This window comes from Fusarium falciforme, chromosome 2 (assembly GCF_026873545.1).
Source record: "Fusarium falciforme chromosome 2, complete sequence".
Taxonomy (NCBI): domain Eukaryota; kingdom Fungi; phylum Ascomycota; class Sordariomycetes; order Hypocreales; family Nectriaceae; genus Fusarium; species Fusarium falciforme.
In genome coordinates this window covers 1,133,136-1,150,004 of record NC_070545.1, presented here as the reverse complement: position 1 = coordinate 1,150,004, position 16,869 = coordinate 1,133,136, and the positions used below count along the sequence as shown (strand labels likewise).

The 16,869-nt window shown below is 55.1% G+C and overlaps 8 protein-coding genes across 8 annotated transcripts; 6 read left to right on the top strand and 2 right to left on the bottom strand.

Moving 5' to 3' along the window:
* Positions 1–2,479: 2,479 nt before the first annotated feature.
* On the top strand, positions 2,480–4,933 carry NCS54_00231700 (Hypothetical protein; the record flags this gene model as incomplete). Its single annotated transcript, XM_053147919.1, has 1 exon — positions 2,480–4,933. The coding sequence occupies one exon, from the start codon at positions 2,480–2,482 to the stop codon at positions 4,931–4,933; it is 2,454 nt and encodes an 817-aa protein (XP_053003894.1).
* A 1,229-nt stretch (positions 4,934–6,162) lies between these two features.
* Positions 6,163–6,695, top strand: NCS54_00231600 (Thioredoxin domain-containing protein; the record flags this gene model as incomplete). Its single annotated transcript, XM_053147918.1, has 3 exons — positions 6,163–6,287; positions 6,345–6,452; positions 6,503–6,695. 3 exons carry the CDS (start codon positions 6,163–6,165, stop codon positions 6,693–6,695), a joined length of 426 nt encoding a protein of 141 aa, XP_053003893.1.
* Positions 6,696–7,393: 698 nt separating this feature from the next.
* Positions 7,394–8,636, top strand: NCS54_00231500 (Hypothetical protein; the record flags this gene model as incomplete). The annotated part of the gene is made up of 4 exons (XM_053147917.1): positions 7,394–7,419; positions 7,473–7,610; positions 7,661–7,758; positions 7,813–8,636. The coding sequence occupies 4 exons, from the start codon at positions 7,394–7,396 to the stop codon at positions 8,634–8,636; spliced, it is 1,086 nt and encodes a 361-aa protein (XP_053003892.1).
* A 204-nt stretch (positions 8,637–8,840) lies between these two features.
* On the top strand, positions 8,841–10,253 carry NCS54_00231400 (Dol-P-Man:Man(5)GlcNAc(2)-PP-Dol alpha-1,3-mannosyltransferase; the record flags this gene model as incomplete). Its single annotated transcript, XM_053147916.1, has 3 exons — positions 8,841–9,009; positions 9,066–9,310; positions 9,360–10,253. The coding sequence occupies 3 exons, from the start codon at positions 8,841–8,843 to the stop codon at positions 10,251–10,253; spliced, it is 1,308 nt and encodes a 435-aa protein (XP_053003891.1).
* A 20-nt stretch (positions 10,254–10,273) lies between these two features.
* On the bottom strand, positions 10,274–10,737 carry NCS54_00231300 (S1-like domain-containing protein; the record flags this gene model as incomplete). Its single annotated transcript, XM_053147915.1, has 2 exons — positions 10,274–10,370; positions 10,427–10,737. 2 exons carry the CDS (start codon positions 10,735–10,737, stop codon positions 10,274–10,276), a joined length of 408 nt encoding a protein of 135 aa, XP_053003890.1.
* Positions 10,738–11,693: 956 nt separating this feature from the next.
* On the top strand, positions 11,694–13,210 carry NCS54_00231200 (MFS domain-containing protein; the record flags this gene model as incomplete). Its single annotated transcript, XM_053147914.1, has 2 exons — positions 11,694–12,067; positions 12,118–13,210. The coding sequence occupies 2 exons, from the start codon at positions 11,694–11,696 to the stop codon at positions 13,208–13,210; spliced, it is 1,467 nt and encodes a 488-aa protein (XP_053003889.1).
* A 296-nt stretch (positions 13,211–13,506) lies between these two features.
* NCS54_00231100 (Hypothetical protein) lies at positions 13,507–14,380 on the bottom strand (the record flags this gene model as incomplete). The annotated part of the gene is made up of 3 exons (XM_053147913.1): positions 13,507–13,640; positions 13,709–13,851; positions 13,905–14,380. 3 exons carry the CDS (start codon positions 14,378–14,380, stop codon positions 13,507–13,509), a joined length of 753 nt encoding a protein of 250 aa, XP_053003888.1.
* An 890-nt stretch (positions 14,381–15,270) lies between these two features.
* On the top strand, positions 15,271–16,758 carry NCS54_00231000 (Sensitive to high expression protein 9, mitochondrial; the record flags this gene model as incomplete). Its single annotated transcript, XM_053147912.1, has 1 exon — positions 15,271–16,758. The coding sequence occupies one exon, from the start codon at positions 15,271–15,273 to the stop codon at positions 16,756–16,758; it is 1,488 nt and encodes a 495-aa protein (XP_053003887.1).
* Positions 16,759–16,869: the final 111 nt, after the last annotated feature.

Here is a 16,869-nt window from a genome sequence, read left to right as displayed (position 1 = left end):
CCAAGATTAGAGAGTTGGAGGAACGGCAAGGCAAACTACTCGCGACCCGGGCTGGACAAGGCCTGAGCTCTCACATCCCCTTCCCTCGAAACCAGCCAATCTGCAGATCCGAGACCTGCAGACGGGGACGAACTCGACTCGATGCATTGGTGAGGGTGAGGTGAGATTGGACCTGAGGCGCGGCGCGGCGAGGTATAGCACCAATGGAGCTATAGCTGGGCTGGGCGGCGATCATCGACGGCACCAAGCGGAGGTGAGATCCGGAGGTTCCATCAGTTCGCCAGCTGACAGCCAGCCTCGGGCCGCCAGCAGAAATTGGAACATGAAGCGAAGCCGGGGTCGAAGAGTTCTCGGCCTCGTCAGCACGTATTCCATCCTTTGAGGCATTTGCATACGAATAGGATATCGACTCGTGACAAGACAACGCGGCGATGTGTCGGCCTGGTTTCATGCTGCTTCCTTTTGAACCTCGAAAATAGAAAACCGCACTACTCCGTAGTCGGTTAACCCGGGACTGTTGGGCTTGATTTTGCATAACCAGCTCGGGACGGCGAGGTACGAGCAGGGGTAAGGCAGAGGATCTCGTCGTGCCGCAACCAGAAATGGATGAACTAAAAAAAGGGCATTCGATCATCGATAGATCACAGCAGAGCCAAGCCAAGGCAAGATTGTCTTTGATTGATTGACCAAGGGCGAAAGAGAACTTGAGGGTCAGCTAACTTGGTCAAAGAATGGTCGGGTCGTGATATCCATGCACACGACCTGCAGGTGGGTTCAGGTTCCTTCCTTGAATGATGACCATTCCCTCCCCGCCATTTGCAGAGCTTCCGGAATTAACCATACATCATCTTCATGCCATTGGTATCTCGCTTGTAAGTTTACCTTGCGAGGTGCAGCAATGGAAAAACAAACATCCTCTCGACCTCGATATCGGAGCTTTCCTGTGTGTGCCTCAGCCATGGCGAGTCAGCCTGGCACCCATCCCTCAGTCATGTTCGCTGCGTCTTCTTCCGGCCGACCCGTTGAGCAACTGACCAGACCATCCAACGATAGCACTTGACCCGACCTATGCCACTCGCTTGAGGGCAGGCAGCTCTGAATCAGAAGACAGCAGACACTGCCCACAACATCATTCGTGCCCAATAGCCCGTGCTGGGTCAGTGATCCGCTGCTGCAGTTCCACCAAGGCCCGTCTTGCGGTGTTGACGGCCGCTCTGCTGTGCTGCGCTGCGTCGTTTGTGCAGGCTGGTCGGACGCTCAGGTACCGGACCGGGAGGTACCTTCAGTTACGAGGTCGCCCCGCCACCAAACCTCCAGCGCCCAGCCAGCGCCAGCGGCGACCCCCCTCAGCGGCCCCTCCTGGCCCTTCAGCACCCGGCTCCAGCGGGTTGGACGCCACCAGACCGAATGGCAGCGTAGCCGCACCCTCGAGCCAGCCCTGGAAGCCCCCGCCGGCAAGTACCGGTACCGGATGTCGCCTGCTCGGGCTGTGCATCCGTCCCTCGTCTGGGTACCGCTACTTCAGGGGACATCTCCCTGCTCCCCACTCCCATTAAGAGGGCCCCGTTGCGAAAGAGCCCCGGTCCACAGTGACAAGACCCTTCACGTCGACTGGGGAGCATCTGGGGGCTTGGTGTCTTTCTCACTGCGCTAAGACACAGAAAAAGTACTTACACAGCTCCAACTCCCGTGTTAGCACTTGCAAGGCCCAAGAAGAAAGCACAATTCATGGGCGCGGTGGACCTCCCGCCCTTCCCTGTCCTGTACGGTACGGTACCTCTCCGCTGAGCCCAAGCCTGACGTCGACTTTCCCACTCAACCTGCAGTCCCTCGTTGGCTGCAACTTGGAGGCTGCTTCCTGCTCATTGGCTTGGTCCATTCCTTCCCTTCCCTGCTGTCCCCAGCGCTGAAAAATTGTCTTAATCCCGCCCCCCGAAGCCCACGCGCCTGCCCTTTTTCTTTGTGTGCCTGCCTGCACCTACCTTGCTTGCACCTTGCACCTTGCACTTGCTACCTTAATTACCTAGCAGCTGCTGCTTCTCGACAATTACCACCACACACGTCTCGCCACGCAACATTCGCCCACGTCCACGACCACGTCCTCGCCCGCGTGCTTGCATTCATCCCATACCTTACACACGCCTTACATATACACAATCACCGCCTTGCTCGACTGTCACTGCACATACAGATACAGCCGTCAGCCAACTACTTGCTCCTCTGGAATCGCTCGCGCGTCTGTCGATACGGCCGACCTAGACCCCCGGGGACTCCTTGGTTAGTCGCCAGCGCAGTGAGCCGTTTGACACGACCCTGCAGCTCTCCCTCGCTTCTCCCGATGACCAGCTTGGTTCGACCGCTTCGACGACTCCACGATGCTCTCGCACGCCGCACATAATCTCGACAACTTCGACTGTACATCGGCGACGATACTGGCTGCTCGCAACTAGCTTCCGTCCCTGGTGACGTATTCGGAGCCATGGCCCTGTGGCCATTCCGGCGCCGGAGCAGCCGCAAGCGCTCCCGCAGCGGCGCTGCCCTCTCCGATGCAGAGGGTGCGCCGCCGCCTACAAATGAGGGAGTCAAGGCTGGTTTGAAGAAACGACGTACCGAGCCGGCCCGTCTACCACGAGCCACGCGTACTTATAGCTTCTCACCGGGACGCCAGGATGATATTCGCGTCGACCGGGATCGTGATGACCGCTCTCCCGCCCGTCACCGTCCCGGTCGATCGAGGACCACCGGGAATCGCGATGAGGGCATTGGGGCATGGGACCGGACTCCTACGCTTCAACCAACTCAACAACCAGGAAGGAGGAAAACAAGTAAGAGGAGGAGAGAAGAACAGAATAGGGAGGCTGAGATCAAGGCAATGAGTAATTTCGTGCCGGTACGGCCTGCCACGGATCAATGGAATTCAGGCCGGCCGATGAAGAAGGATTCCAAGAGATCCAAGACTGGTGGGATTGGAAGGCATCGGCCTAGTCGCACATCGGATGTCTCTCTCCCAGTTCCAGGATCGATCCATTCGAGCCTGTCGTCTGACTCTGAGTTTGGCTCATATAAGGTGTCGGCACTTGCTGCCCTCGCCCCACGACCGACGCTTCGATACACGCCCAATTCACGATGGACAACACCTCATGTGCCTACTCCTCACCGGTCAGGCTCACAACGGAGGAAGCTCTTAGATCAGGAGCCAATTCCAGAGGAAACAATGAGGGCACACAAACGTATCGATTCTCTCGCCGACGATCTCGATGCCCACGACCTCAGAGAGCTCATGGAGAGGGATAACCGACGACGGGAGAAGAAGAAACAGAAGGAGAGGCAAAAGATGGAGCGTCGGTTGGCCCAAAGAGCCGAGAAACAAAAGGCGGAGGAAATTGAGGCCAAGAAGTCTGGCACTCCGCCGCCAGAGAATCTTGAGAGAGGAGTGATGGGCCGTGAACTGGCAGGGTTGGGTATAGAGCCCGCCTCGGCTGTCATTGTCTCCAAGCCAGATGTCTCTGAAGAACCAGAACCCATGGATCTTACTGCTGATGCTGAAGAAGTGGCCGAGTCCCCCAAGAAGATCGAGGAATCTTGTCACCGCACAGACACGGTCACCTCCGAGCAACCAACGCCGATGGAAGAGGTCGTTACGAAAGACACATCTTCCGTGATGCGGACGTCTACGGACACAGGACGCATCTCCCCGGGATCACGACGACTGTCTGGCATCTTGAGATCTGTGAAATCACGGTCTAGATCGACTCTACGTTCAGACCGGGATAAGATGGTTTCCCCTCCACCTGAGACGATCAACGAGGAGGATGTGCTACGTCATGAGACACACGACTCTGATGGTAGCAGGGCCGGCCATTTCTCTATCAAGGCGTTCTTGCGGCTGGGCAGCAAGCGACAGAGACACTCAGGACCATCATCCTTCTCCAACACATCTCGAGAAGAGATGCAAGCCGCAGCGGCGTCGGCTCAGGCAAGGGCACAAGCGCAGGCGCATGCACTTGCCAGGCTTGAGGGCGAAGATTCGCCTAATGCCTCGCGCACTAACACGGGCAACTACATCTCGCGCAAACCAAGCGCTGGTGCTCCCAAGAGAACTCGATCCCGCTTCCGGGAGGACCTTCCCGAGTTGCCGCTCTCACCGCCAGCCTCACGCGTTCAGTCCCCAGAGGCTGAGCCTCCGATGCCCGTGCTTACCGAGCAAAAGATCCACGAGATGGAACAGCTGCGATCTTTGGGTGTGCGTTATGATACGCCCACATCAGGCCATCGATCTGTCGATGCCGTCCGCCGCACGCCCTCCACAATGGAGCGAGCATATGTCTCGCCATCCCCCGAGGCTGGAATGTCCATGTCTTTGGCCTCGATTGACTCTGAAGGTTCCTGGTTGTCTGGCAACGCTAGTGCCCGAAGAGCTGCCATGCGAGACAGCATTCGACGTGCTAACCAGCGTGAGCATGTCGACACGGCTGATTCCCCCACCAACAGTACCGAGGAGGATCTTGAGATTGTCGAGGACGAGTACCTGACCAAGCTTACCCCCCGACGAAACTCTGGACAAGACATGATGGGTCGTCGTTCTGGTGAAGGACGCCCTAGCAGCGACGAGGAGGACCTTGTCGACGACGCCGACATGAAGTGGGGTCGCGTCGGTTCTCAGCCCGAGGTTGTGCACCGATATACCATGAAGAGCCATGAGGGCCTTTTCGAAATAGAGTCCGAGGATGAGGACAGCCAGGCATCCCCGATCTCGCCTTCATCGCAGGAGGATGCCGACGTCCAGCGCGCTAAGAGCGTGAACCTGGGCAAAGGTCACGTTCGCAACTTCAGCGCTGGTAGCGCTAAGCTGCTCGACATTACTCCTCGTCCCTCCGTGGATGCCAGGAGAAGCTCGGAGAGGCGACGAAGCCACGTTCTGCCTGCTATGTGAGAAGAGAACTGATACTAAGCCGCTTCAGATGAAGAGTCTCCCACTATATCGCCAACGAAACGAAAGCCACGCTCTTTACCTTTTCTTAACGTCAGCACTGACCGAAGTCGCTCATTACCCATTTTTCTTATTATAAAATCGAGAAAAGGTACAAAAAAACTTGGAAAACAACAACATGGCGGAGACTCTTCTTCTGGACGGTGACAACCTCAGTTTCATAATTCTCTAGTGGCTGGGACTACTGGCCCAGGAACCTGCTCTTGATGTATGACTACGACCTTGATGACGGCGCTCTTCAAGTTTGCTACCCGGATTTTCTTTTCTCGACTGCATATACCGCATCTTTTGATACCCCGCGTCGACCGCCCGTTATGGACTGTTTTGAGACTCGACGTGCTTGATTCACCGCATATTGGTAGGGAGCCTAGCCTTTTTTATCCGAGCCCATTCGCGCCTATTTTGAGGCGCTGTCGCTCTTTGGGAGCTCGGTGTCGTTCTCCTCGTAATAGAATGGGGAGATTGTTTTGCTTTCGGTTAGCCGGGGTTTTTTGGCGGTTAGGGAAAAGGGATTGATTGATTGATTTGAACATTTTGGGACTTCTTTGCTTTTGCACTTGGGAGGCCAGAGGAATAAACTTGGAGCCCGGTACTGAGCTTGGCGTGAAAGCGGTTGATTCCATGAACCATAGATATCATTGTGCTTGAAGGGGCGGAACACTGAGAAGAGTAGGAGTAGGAAAGTCGGATCTCGACGTGTACTTTTTCCCCCCAGAGGAGTGAAGGTATAAATGCTTGTATCTGATAGGTTAATTAACCAGCTTGAACAATATCTGGGTTTTTGATGATGTCGAAGGTGTCTGTGGATGTGTATTCGCAGTTATAGGTTCACGACATGATTATAGGTAGTGAGATGTAGCCTCATTAGTTGGAGATGAGGATTGATCAGAAAAGAACACGTCAATTCTATTAGGAGCCCTCGGCAACTGAACATTGTTTTGATATGGATGAAGGGTATAGTTGCTCCTTGGCATTATATCCATCCATCTGGTGGAATATGCCTGAGCCATCTCGTACTTAATCTGATTCGCCAATTGCATTTGATCGCCGGCTCCACTTCCGGGCGGCAAGAGCCAGAGCTCGGCGATTGGAAATCCAGATGTTCTCTGTTCATCAACATCTGAATCTACCTTACATCACACCGGTGATTCCCTGCAACGCAAGTACTCACAATGGCCTCTACGTTCCGTCTTATGCGACCTATCATCTCCCAGGCTGCTAAGCCCAGGGCTGTCGCTTTCGCCTCCAGACCTTTCCACAGCTCGGCTGCCAGACTCGCCGTCCGGGATATCAAGACGTGAGTGAGCACGGGAGAAATAAACCCATGGTTTTCAACTAATATTGAGCTTTCTAGCACTGCCGAGTTCAAGGAGCTCGTCTCGACAACAGACAAGGCTGTCCTCGTCGACTGCTTCGCCACCTGGTGCGGCCCTTGCAAGGCCATCTCTCCCATCCTTTCCAAGTATGTATCCAGCCTCAAAGCATTGCTGATCATACCTAACGCCTCAGCAGGCTGTCTGATCAGCCCGACCTCCAGAGCGTCGAGTTTGTCAAGTTTGACGTTGATGAGCTGCCTGATCTGGCGGCCGCACTCGGCGTCCGCGCCATGCCCACCTTTTTCGTCTTCAAGGGCGGCAAGAACGTTGACGAGATGGTCGGTGCTAACCCTCCGATGCTCGAGAAATTGGTGAGGAAGCACGCTTAAACGCAGCATGGGGCTCTTTGTATGTATTGATCACCAGTTGTCAAGACCCGTGGGAAAACGCAGTGTATATTAGACATTGATAAACTGGACTAAAAGAGGTACTGGTTTTGCATACTCTATCTATCTCGGTACTTCAGTGCTACCATGTATTCGGCTTCACTCGCATTGTGACGGTGAATAAACGATGTATGCCGTGCTCTCACCCGGCCTTCTACTTTCAGACTTGGTGTCATCGGGGGTGGAAAGCCGTAGCGTCGATTCGGCGAGTGTCAACCACGCCTTGAGCCTCCGACAATTCTGACAACCACCAAATGCAGGGTGTATTATTGGATAGACAACCCCTCCTTCAACGACAAGACATGTAAATCAAGCTTATCATGTTGCATGAGGATTCACTCGTTCGACAACTTGCTTGCTTCTTTCTGTCTCCGCGTGGCCAGTCACGCCGGTACCGAGATCGGCCTCCTCGGGTGCCGGCCTCGACCGGCTTATCGGGGGGTGGGCCAATCAGCGGGGTGAATTGGACCGGCTTGACGATCGGGGCTTCAACTGAGAGCCGAGCCAGTCGTCTATAAGGTATCATCAACGACCTTGTGGGTATTCTTGGTCTCTCATATCCTTCAGCTTCAACTCTCAACTTTCTTGAATTGCCTCGTTAGCGACTTGAATTTAGCGAAAAGAACTTGTCAACCACAATCATGTCCAACACAATCGTCGTCGTTGGGTAAGTTTGGGACAGCCTACTCATCATGAGGCGGGATGCTAACATGAGTGAAGTGCCGGTGTCATTGGCTTGACGTCGGCCTTGCTGCTCTCCAAGAACAAGGGCAACAAGATCACCGTCGTGGCCAAGCACATGCCCGGCGACTATGACGTCGAATACGCCTCGCCTTTTGCTGGTGCCAACCACTCCCCGTAAGTTCACACTGGCTGGAGTAGCATACAGTTCACTTACAGGTTTCAAGGATGGCGACGGAAGAGAGCAGCGAATGGGAGCGGCGCACTTGGTACGAGTTTAAGCGGCTGGTCGAGGAGGTCCCTGAGGCCGGTGTTCATTTCCAGAGTGCGTCCCCTTCTTTAGCGAAGTAGAAGACTGACTGACATTGTACTTGTGAAGAGTCGCGCATTCAGAGGCGCAATGTGGATATTGAAAAGGCGCAGAGGTCTGGTTTCCCAGACGCTCTCTTCTCGAAAGACCCCTGGTTCAAGAACATGTTCGAGGACTTCCGTGAGCAGCACCCAAGTGAGGTCGTCCCCGGCTATGACTCGGGCTGCGAGTTCACGTCGGTGTGCATCAACACGGCCATCTACCTCCCCTGGCTCCTCGGCCAGTGCATCAAGAACGGCGTCATCGTCAAGCGCGCCATCCTTAACGATATTAGCGAGGCCAAGAAGCTGAGCCACACGGGCAAGACGCCCAACATCATCGTCAACGCCACGGGTCTCGGCTCCTACAAGCTGGGCGGTGTCGAGGACAAGACCATGGCGCCTGCGCGGGGACAGATTGTACTTGTGCGCAACGAGAGCAGCCCCATGCTCATCACTTCAGGTGTCGCGGACGGCGGTGCTGATGTCATGTACCTGATGCAGCGAGCAGCTGGCGGTGGCACCATCCTGGGCGGCACCTACGACGTTGGCAACTGGGAGTCTCAGCCAGACCCTAACATCGCGGCTCGCATCATGCAGCGCATCGTCGAGGTGCGGCCCGAGATTGCCAACGGCAAGGGCGTCAAGGGGCTGAGCGTGATCCGTCACGCCGTCGGCATGCGGCCGTGGCGAAAGGACGGAGTCAGGATCGAGGAGGAGAAGCTGGATGATGAGACTTGGATCGTGCACAACTACGGACACTCTGGATGGGGTTACCAGGGCTCGTATGGTTGTGCTGAGAGTGTGGTGCAGTTGGTTGCCAAGGTCGGCAAGGCGGCCAAGTCTAAGCTGTAGTTGAAAAAGTCCGAATGAGTAATAGTAATTGGATATCGGAAATACCGTATTTGTCCTCAAACTTGATATTAAACTTGTTATTGTCGTTGATATTGACGGTGACACAAGCACAAGGAGCCTGGGGTTATGCATATTGCGGGGCAGCTCCAAGCTCCATCTCAACCCCTGGCCGCGATGTTGAAGCTCAACCTCTAGAGGCCAGCGATGCCCACAACCGACACCATGCCAGAGCCCGCGCCTGGCATCCTCACCCAAGCCACCCGCTTCGTCCTGGACGTCGCAAACGGCCGACATGTCCTCTCCAAGTTTGTGCCCGTCGCGCTATGGCTCGCCGACGCGGTCCTCTGCGGGTTGATCATCTGGAAGATCCCATGTGAGCTTTGCTACCTCGAACATCAACTATCCAGATGCTGATATGGACTTGGACAGATACCGAGATCGATTGGGTGGCCTACATGGAGCAGGTGTCGCAATTCGTGTCGGGCGAACGAGACTACACAAAGATGGAGGGTGGTACTGGTCCTCTCGTCTACCCGGCTGCCCACGTCTACACTTACACGGCGCTGTACTACATCACGGACGAGGGCAAGAATATTTTCCTGGCGCAGCAGATCTTTGGAGTCTTGTATATGGCGACGTTAGCGCTGGTCATGCTCTGCTACTGGAAGGCCAAGGTGAGCAATGGATCAAGAGTTGAGAACGAGCTCAGCTAACTGGACCTAGGCACCCCCATACATCTTCCCCCTCCTGATTCTCTCCAAGCGACTACACAGCATCTTTGTCCTACGGTGCTTCAACGACTGCTTCGCCGTCTTCTTCCTCTGGCTCGCCATCTACTTCCTGCAGCGCCGCTACTGGACCTTTGGCAGCCTCGCCTACACCTGGGGCCTGGGCATCAAGATGTCGCTCCTCCTGGTGCTCCCGGCGGTGGGCGTCATCCTCTTCCTGGGCCGGGGCTTCAGCGCCAGCCTGCGCCTCGCGTGGCTCATGGCCCAGGTCCAGTTCGCCATCGGGGTGCCCTTCATGGCCAAGAATCCGCGCGGGTACGCGGCGAGGGCGTTTGAGCTGTCACGGCAGTTCAAGTTTGAGTGGACGGTCAACTGGCGCATGCTGGGCGAGGAGCTGTTCCTCAGCAAGTCTCTTGCTCTGCTCCTCCTCTTCCTCCATGCTACGGTGCTCTTGGTCTTTATCGCGAATAGATGGATCCGGCCTGCTGGTCGACCTCTGTCGGCTCTGATCCCGTCCTTCCTCCGGGTCAAGTCCCCCTTTACTCAGCACGAAGAGCTTCGCATCTCCAACTCTGTCACCCCACAGTACGTCATGACGACGATGCTCTCGGCCAATGTCATCGGCTTGCTGTTTGCGAGATCCCTCCACTACCAATTCTATGCCTATCTCGCATGGGCGTCGCCGTACCTCCTCTGGCGAGCCACGCGCAGTCCCCTCATCGTGGTGCCTCTCTGGCTCGCGCAGGAGTGGGCCTGGAACGTCTTCCCCAGCACCGTCGTCAGCTCTATTGATGTCGTGAGCGTGCTGTTTGCGACTGTTGTGTTGGTGTATTTCGGGACCGACGACTCGACACCGGAAGTCGAGGATGTCGAGGCAAAGAATAAATAGAGATAAATATGCGACGCAGGTCACTCTTCTTCGGAGTCGCTGGGGGGCATCTTGCCAACGTTGGATTCGTCTTCGGAGTCGTTCAAATCGTATGCATTCTTGGCAAATTCCTTTGGCCTGCGCAAGCTTGATCAGTCTCGTTCTCGTCGACGCTGCGATTCAACAATCCTCACCAATAAGCCTGTTTGCGCCAGAGCTTCTCGTCGCGAACAACATTGACAATCTCGCCCATGGCCCGGGTATCCTCCTTGCTTTCCTGATACCGCTCCGCCAGAACAAAACCACCGCGCTTGATCCAGATGGTGTTGCGGAAACGCTGTGCCAGCTCCAGAATGAGGGGCTTGGTGTCTGGGAGCTCGCAGGTGTAAAGGTTGTTGCCCTCAGGCTTTACAACTCTAACTATGGACTGGCCGGGCCCGAGGACGTCTGGAGGTGTCATTGACTCCTCGGCAGCCGCGAGGACGTTGCGCTTAGGACGACCCATGATGTTATATAATTGGCGATTGATATTCTCGTCCCTTGGTAGAAAATGTAATTTTTTTCTTGATAGACTGGAGGGGTGGAGGGGCAGCCTTCGAATCACGCTAGAATATCTTTGTATCTAAGCTTGGGCCCATACCATAGCGGAATTCCCCCATCTGGATATACCGGACCGGTCATGAAGAGACGGCATCGTCAACCATGTTGGTATGCTATCGTTTCTTTTTGTATGCTCAAAGCTGAGTGGACGAGGCTCGGTTACTATCCGCTCTTATCTCGGAGTCACCACAAGCCATGTATGTTCTCTCTACCGAGGTGTGATCTCGGTCGCGCCCCGAGCCGCAGCTGCGTTACGTATCAGTTTCACAACCCAGGGTTGAATCACGACAGATCAGAAGGGTGGTCATTTTGTCAGCAGCTCTGCTCCCTCATGGCCAATTGAGTTCCCCGTGGCGTCGCCATCACCTTCACCGAGCACGGTGAGGACACGGCCCGGAGGCGGCTCAACATCACACACCCCGTTTAAATTATTCGGCAGCGGATGCTACAGGTCCGGTTGTGTGAGAGGACCCATATTCTAACCTCGCATGGGTCCGGTTCATGTGAGCCCTCGATGTGGGTTCCTGTCTCCGTTCTGGAAGCATTGCTTGCTGAGCTCTCACTTCGCGGCGCACGCCAGGGGCTTCGTTATGGATCTGCCAGATGTAGTCATTCCATCCATGTGCGGGGAGCGAAAAGTCTGGCTTGTCCAGGTGACCCTGATATGGGCTTGATTACAGATCTTGCCGTGGCCTGGACTCACGAGATGCTCAGGGGAGCTTCATGGGAAATGGGTATATCTACGGATGCTGGCCGAGTTGCTACCCATACTGATCTTTGTCGTCCATCTTGTTTTCTTTGAACCACTTGAGCCAATAGTTGTGTCGCCAACTCCTTCAATCGGCTTGATTGCCCCTTGCAATGGATGCCTCGATGCTTACCGGTCTCGTTGCGGTCCAGTCCGTTTCGGCCGAGTCCCCGACCGAGGAGCTCTACCGTCCCTTGACGACCCCAGCCAGGACAGTCCCTAGGACGTACCCAGGAGCTCCTCAGAGGGAGTCTTTTGACCTTCATCGAATCCCCGTCCGCGATGGCCACCAGTCAGGAACCACCACTCCCCGAGCTGAAAATGATCTCGAGATGAGCAGACCTTCCAGCCCCGAGGCTGTTGAGGTGATGCCCAGTGCCTGGCAACCCTTTATGAATCGCTTCAGACTCTTTGCCGTGTGTCTCGCCAACTTGGGTAATGCCCTCAGTGACAGTGCTGCTGGTGCTTTGATCCCATACATGGAAAAGTGAGCTGGCTGTAAGCCCCTATCCGCAGTCGTGACTGACAATCGTCAAGGTACTACAACATCGGATATGGTGTCGTTTCCCTTATCTTCGTCGGCCAGGCCATCGGCTTCATCATGGCAGCCGTATTCCTAGACGCCCTACGAGCGAAACTCGGCCGTGCCAAACTCCTAGGCCTGGGTCAAGCCTTGGTCACTCTATCCTACATCCCGCTCATCTGCGGAGCGCCATTCCCCGTTATTGTCTGCTCGTTCTTCTTCGTCGGATTCAGCATCTCGGTGAATGTGGGCATAGGAAACCTCTTCTGTGGTGGCCTACGCAATGGGACATTCATGTTGGGTCTGCTGCACGGGACCTATGGCATAGGAGGCACCGTCGGTCCCCTCATCGCCACCGCACTCGTCACGGCCGCCAATGCCCTTTGGACGCGCTACTATATACTTACCTGCGCTATTGGCGTGTGTACCTTTTCGCTGGCCATGTGGTCTTTCTGGAATTACGAGAACGAGATGAGTCCGGCGGTGAGGGCGAGGGAGACAGCCCAGGCTGGCGAGTCCATGATGAACAGCATGTTCATGGCCATGAAGCTGCGGGTCGTGCTTCTCGGTTCCATCTTCATCTTTGCCTACCAGGGCGCTGAGGTGTCCATCTCGGGCTGGGTCATCTCGTTCCTCATCAACGCCCGCGACGGAGACCCTTCATCTGTGGGATACGTGACGGCGGGATTCTGGGCGGGCATCACTCTCGGTCGATTCCTCCTTTCAGGTCCTGCTCATCGCATCGGAGAGAAGCCTTTCGTCTATGGCCTCACACTCGGTGCCCTGGCTTTCCAGATCCTCGTCTGGTTCGTGCCCAACATCGTGGGTAATGCCGTCGCCGTTTCCATCGTCGGTCTGCTGTTGGGACCCATCTACCCTTGCGGAGCAGCAGTCTTTATGCGAAGAATGAGCCGGCGAGAGGTCCTGAGTGGTATTGGCACCATCAGTGCTTGTGGTAGCGCAGGAGGTGCGGTTGCGCCTTTCATCACTGGTCTTTTGGCACAAGCCGCAGGTACATTTGTGCTTCATCCTATTGTGATTTTTCTCTTTATAGTGATGCTGCTGTGCTGGTATTTCCTACCGGCCGAGGAAAAGAGGGACGAGTGAGCTGCTAATGGTGAAAACGAGTGTGTAAATATGGGCGAGTATGCGACGAGGAAAGTCAACACGGAAGAATGGATATACCTGACCAGACGTGTGATGTTGGAAAGTACCAAATTGTTATCAAAAGCGGGCGTTTATATCTAGTTATATCGGTAGTTATTTATATGCAAAAATCTATGAGAAATCTATAACGTTTCTTGGTGGATGGCTCGCATCTACCGCTCTATTCTATGAGTCTTTTGATCAAGCATAGACACTTCTTTCCTTTTCCGTTCTTATTTCCAAAATAGGTAGATGAATTAGATGCGGCCACGGGCAGCGTCCTTGACAGACAGATCACCAGCGACAATTTCCTTGACGGTCTGGGTGATGCTGGACCAGTCGCGGAAGGTGACAAAAGGGACATTTTCGTTCTCGCACCAGGTAACGAGGTCTATGGACATGTCAGTGGTGTATTCTCAAAATCAAAGGGATGGTGTCGCAGTCATGAGCAGTACGTACCCATATCGGCCTTGGCGAAGAGCAGGTCGGTCTCCTTGGCAGCGGAAAGGTCTGAAACACCATCACCGGCGTAGAACATGGTAGGTCGGTTAGGGAGGGAAGAGTATTTTCGGATCTCGAGGGACTTGTCATGACCGTGGATACTATACGAGTCAGTATCTTCAACACCAAGACAAAAGGGAGGGAGGGGTGTTACCTGTCATCATGGAACTCGATTCTCCAGCCACCCTCATCGTTGAGGTCCTTGCCCTCTCGCGCCCTCACATCGTTGCTCACGATCTGAATATCCCATCCAGGTCCCAAAAGCACGTCCAGCAGAGCCCGGATGATGGGCTGCATGCCACCACTCAGGATGACAATGGGCACGTTGTTGACCTTGGCCCAGTCGTAAAACTCCTTGAACCCAGGGTCCAGCTTGATGTTGTGGAGGAGGATCTTGATGCACTCGTCAAAGGGGGTCTTGACGCTGTCGAGCATCTCGACGAAGCTGTCGCGGAAGTGCATGCGACCGTAGAGGACCTCTTTGTTGAGCTGGCGCCGGCGTTCAACGCCGAAGCCCAGGTTGTCGGTCATGTAGTCATTAGAGTCGGCGGTGGTGACTGTGCCGTCAAAGTCTGTGAAGAAGATGAACTTGGGGTTGTTCTTGAGAGCTGGGGTGTCTGAGGAGGCCATGATGACGGTGTTGAGGGGGTTGAAGAGGAGTATTAAGTGTCTGGTAAGCCCTATCCCAAAGTCTATACCGGTTCCTTGCGTGTCAAGTAAATGAGCGAGCGACGTTGGTCTTATTTAGACGTTATCTCAAGGACAGACTTTTTGTTTGTTGCTGAGAAGATATGACAGAGGGAATCAAAATGGCGGGGGAGGGGCACGTTTTCATGAGGAACAATGCGACAACGGAGGATCGCAGAAACAGACAACCCGAGAGAAGCGTAATATAAACTGGATCAATTGATTGGAAGATCTAGACTAACATCCAAGGATCATGACTAGCGATACACATCAGACACAGAAAAACAACGCATATCAGCAACTCTTTAACCGTCCTCGCGGTGGTTGGCTCCTTGACTGTGCGGTTCCTTGTTGAAACTGTCGTCATTAGGCCAAAAATCTACCCCTCCACACCTCTTTTTTTTTTCTAGGTGTCCCCCACCAAGCTCTCAGCGCACAAGCCCCCTGTGGACGCCCCGAGAGACAGCTCTCAAGACCCTGACTCAGCCTCTAGACAGTTCCATGAGCGATGAGAGCCCCGCTGCAAGGCACATGCACCCGCGTTTTTCCAGCTTCCTCAGCGGCAAAGGCGGTGACGCGGTGGGGGCCGGTTCTCGCTCCGGTTAGCGGCAGAAAAACGCCCGGGACGGAGCGGCGGCTGGACCAGTAGCAGTAACAGCAGCTTTGTGGTGGGTGGTGGTGGCCCGTGGTGGTAGCTTCTTTCGGCTCGGCCCATGTAGGTTCTTTCTCAACCTTTTGTGCGAAGACAGCCCGCCCCCTCCGAGAGTCAATTCGCTCCCACGGGACTCGTTCGAGTCAACGCCGCACCTACAACCGTTGCAACGGTGCTCGTCATGCAGCCCTTTGCCCGTCCTGCGGCTCGGCTTGCCTGGGGTCACGCTCGACTGGGGTTCGATCTGTCGACGAGGCCGGGCAGGTCAAGATCCCTCGTCCAGAACCCGGCAATATGTATGCGGTGCGGTATACAAGCCATTGGCCTTCAGCCAAGGCTTTTCTCCAACCAGACACCACCCAACGGGCCCGGCAAGGGCTCAGGCCCAGGCTCGAGGACCGATAAGGATGTCGAGGCCGAACTCCAGTCCATCCTCAAACCCAAACCCCGACCGATTCCCTTCAAGCCTCAGCGCCAGATCGAGGGACCCAGGGCAGAACAACTGAGGCTGGGCCACCCGAACTTCGAGAAACCTGCAGAGGAGGAAGAGAAGCCTCACACTCTGAGAGTGGAAGCGAAAACCGAAAATGAGAAGCCGAACGAAACCGCTCAACCGCAAGAAACTCGCTCAAGAGCCGAGGACCTCCGAGACTTGGCGTATGCTCAACTCAACGAGTTGAAGGAAAAGTTTGCCCGTGCAATGGACACCCTGCAGAACCGGGCGATGAATGCCTCCCAGACCCTCAACGATATTACCGGCTACACTGGCATCGAGGCCATTAAGCGTCAGAACGCCGTGATAGAGACACAACTGGCCGAGGCGCACGACCGAGTCCGCAACGCCCGCCAGGCATACAAGACATCCAACGCAAGCCGTGCTGCCACACAGCGAGAGGTTACAACATTATTAGCGCGGAAAGATAGCTGGTCTCCCGGGGACCTGGAGCGATTTACCGAGCTTTACCGGGCAGACCACGTACTCGAAGGAGAGGTCGTCGCCTCCCAAGAAGCACTTACAGAGGCTGAAGCCGAAGAGCAGAGCTTGAGTATGCGTCTGAATGCAGGCATGCTGAAGCGGTATCATGAGGAACAGATTTGGAGTGACCGGATCCGGAGAGCAAGTACCTGGGGCACATGGGGCCTGATGGGTATGAACTTTGTGCTATTTGTCGTCCTACAGTTTGTGGCAGAGCCCTGGAAGAGACGGAGGTTGGTCAAGGGCGTCGTTGCCGAGGAAAAGGCTGTGCTTGAGGAGGTTCGAGGCGAGCTCGAGCAGGTCAAGCTCGCGATCGAGAAGCGAGATCAACTTGCGGCGGCTGAAGCTCTGGCCGGAGCTGTCAAGGCAACCGAGACAGACCCTACTGCGGAGGCCGCGGCATCCGGAGAGGCAGCTGCCGCCGAAGGCTTCATGTCAACCAAGACGACACAGACTACAGAGCCCGTTAAACCAGCGGTGGCAACACCAATAGAAAAGCCCACAGCACCACCAAAGACATGGGAAGAGATGCTGGAGGAGCTGAAGGACCCCGAGTGGTGGAGAGAAAAGGCAGAGGACCTGTGCAGCGAGCGGCGAATAGACCTGCGCATGAGAGATGCCTCGCTGTTGGCGCTCGAGGGAGCGTTGGCGGGAGCGTTTTTGACAGCAAGCTTCATGATGCTTGTGAGATGATGAGTCTATGAAAAACCCAACTTGGATGTAAAAAAACTGAACATAGTGTACAATATTTTTAATGCAGAAGCTGTAGACTATTTGCTTGACACCTAAAAGAAAGCATTCACT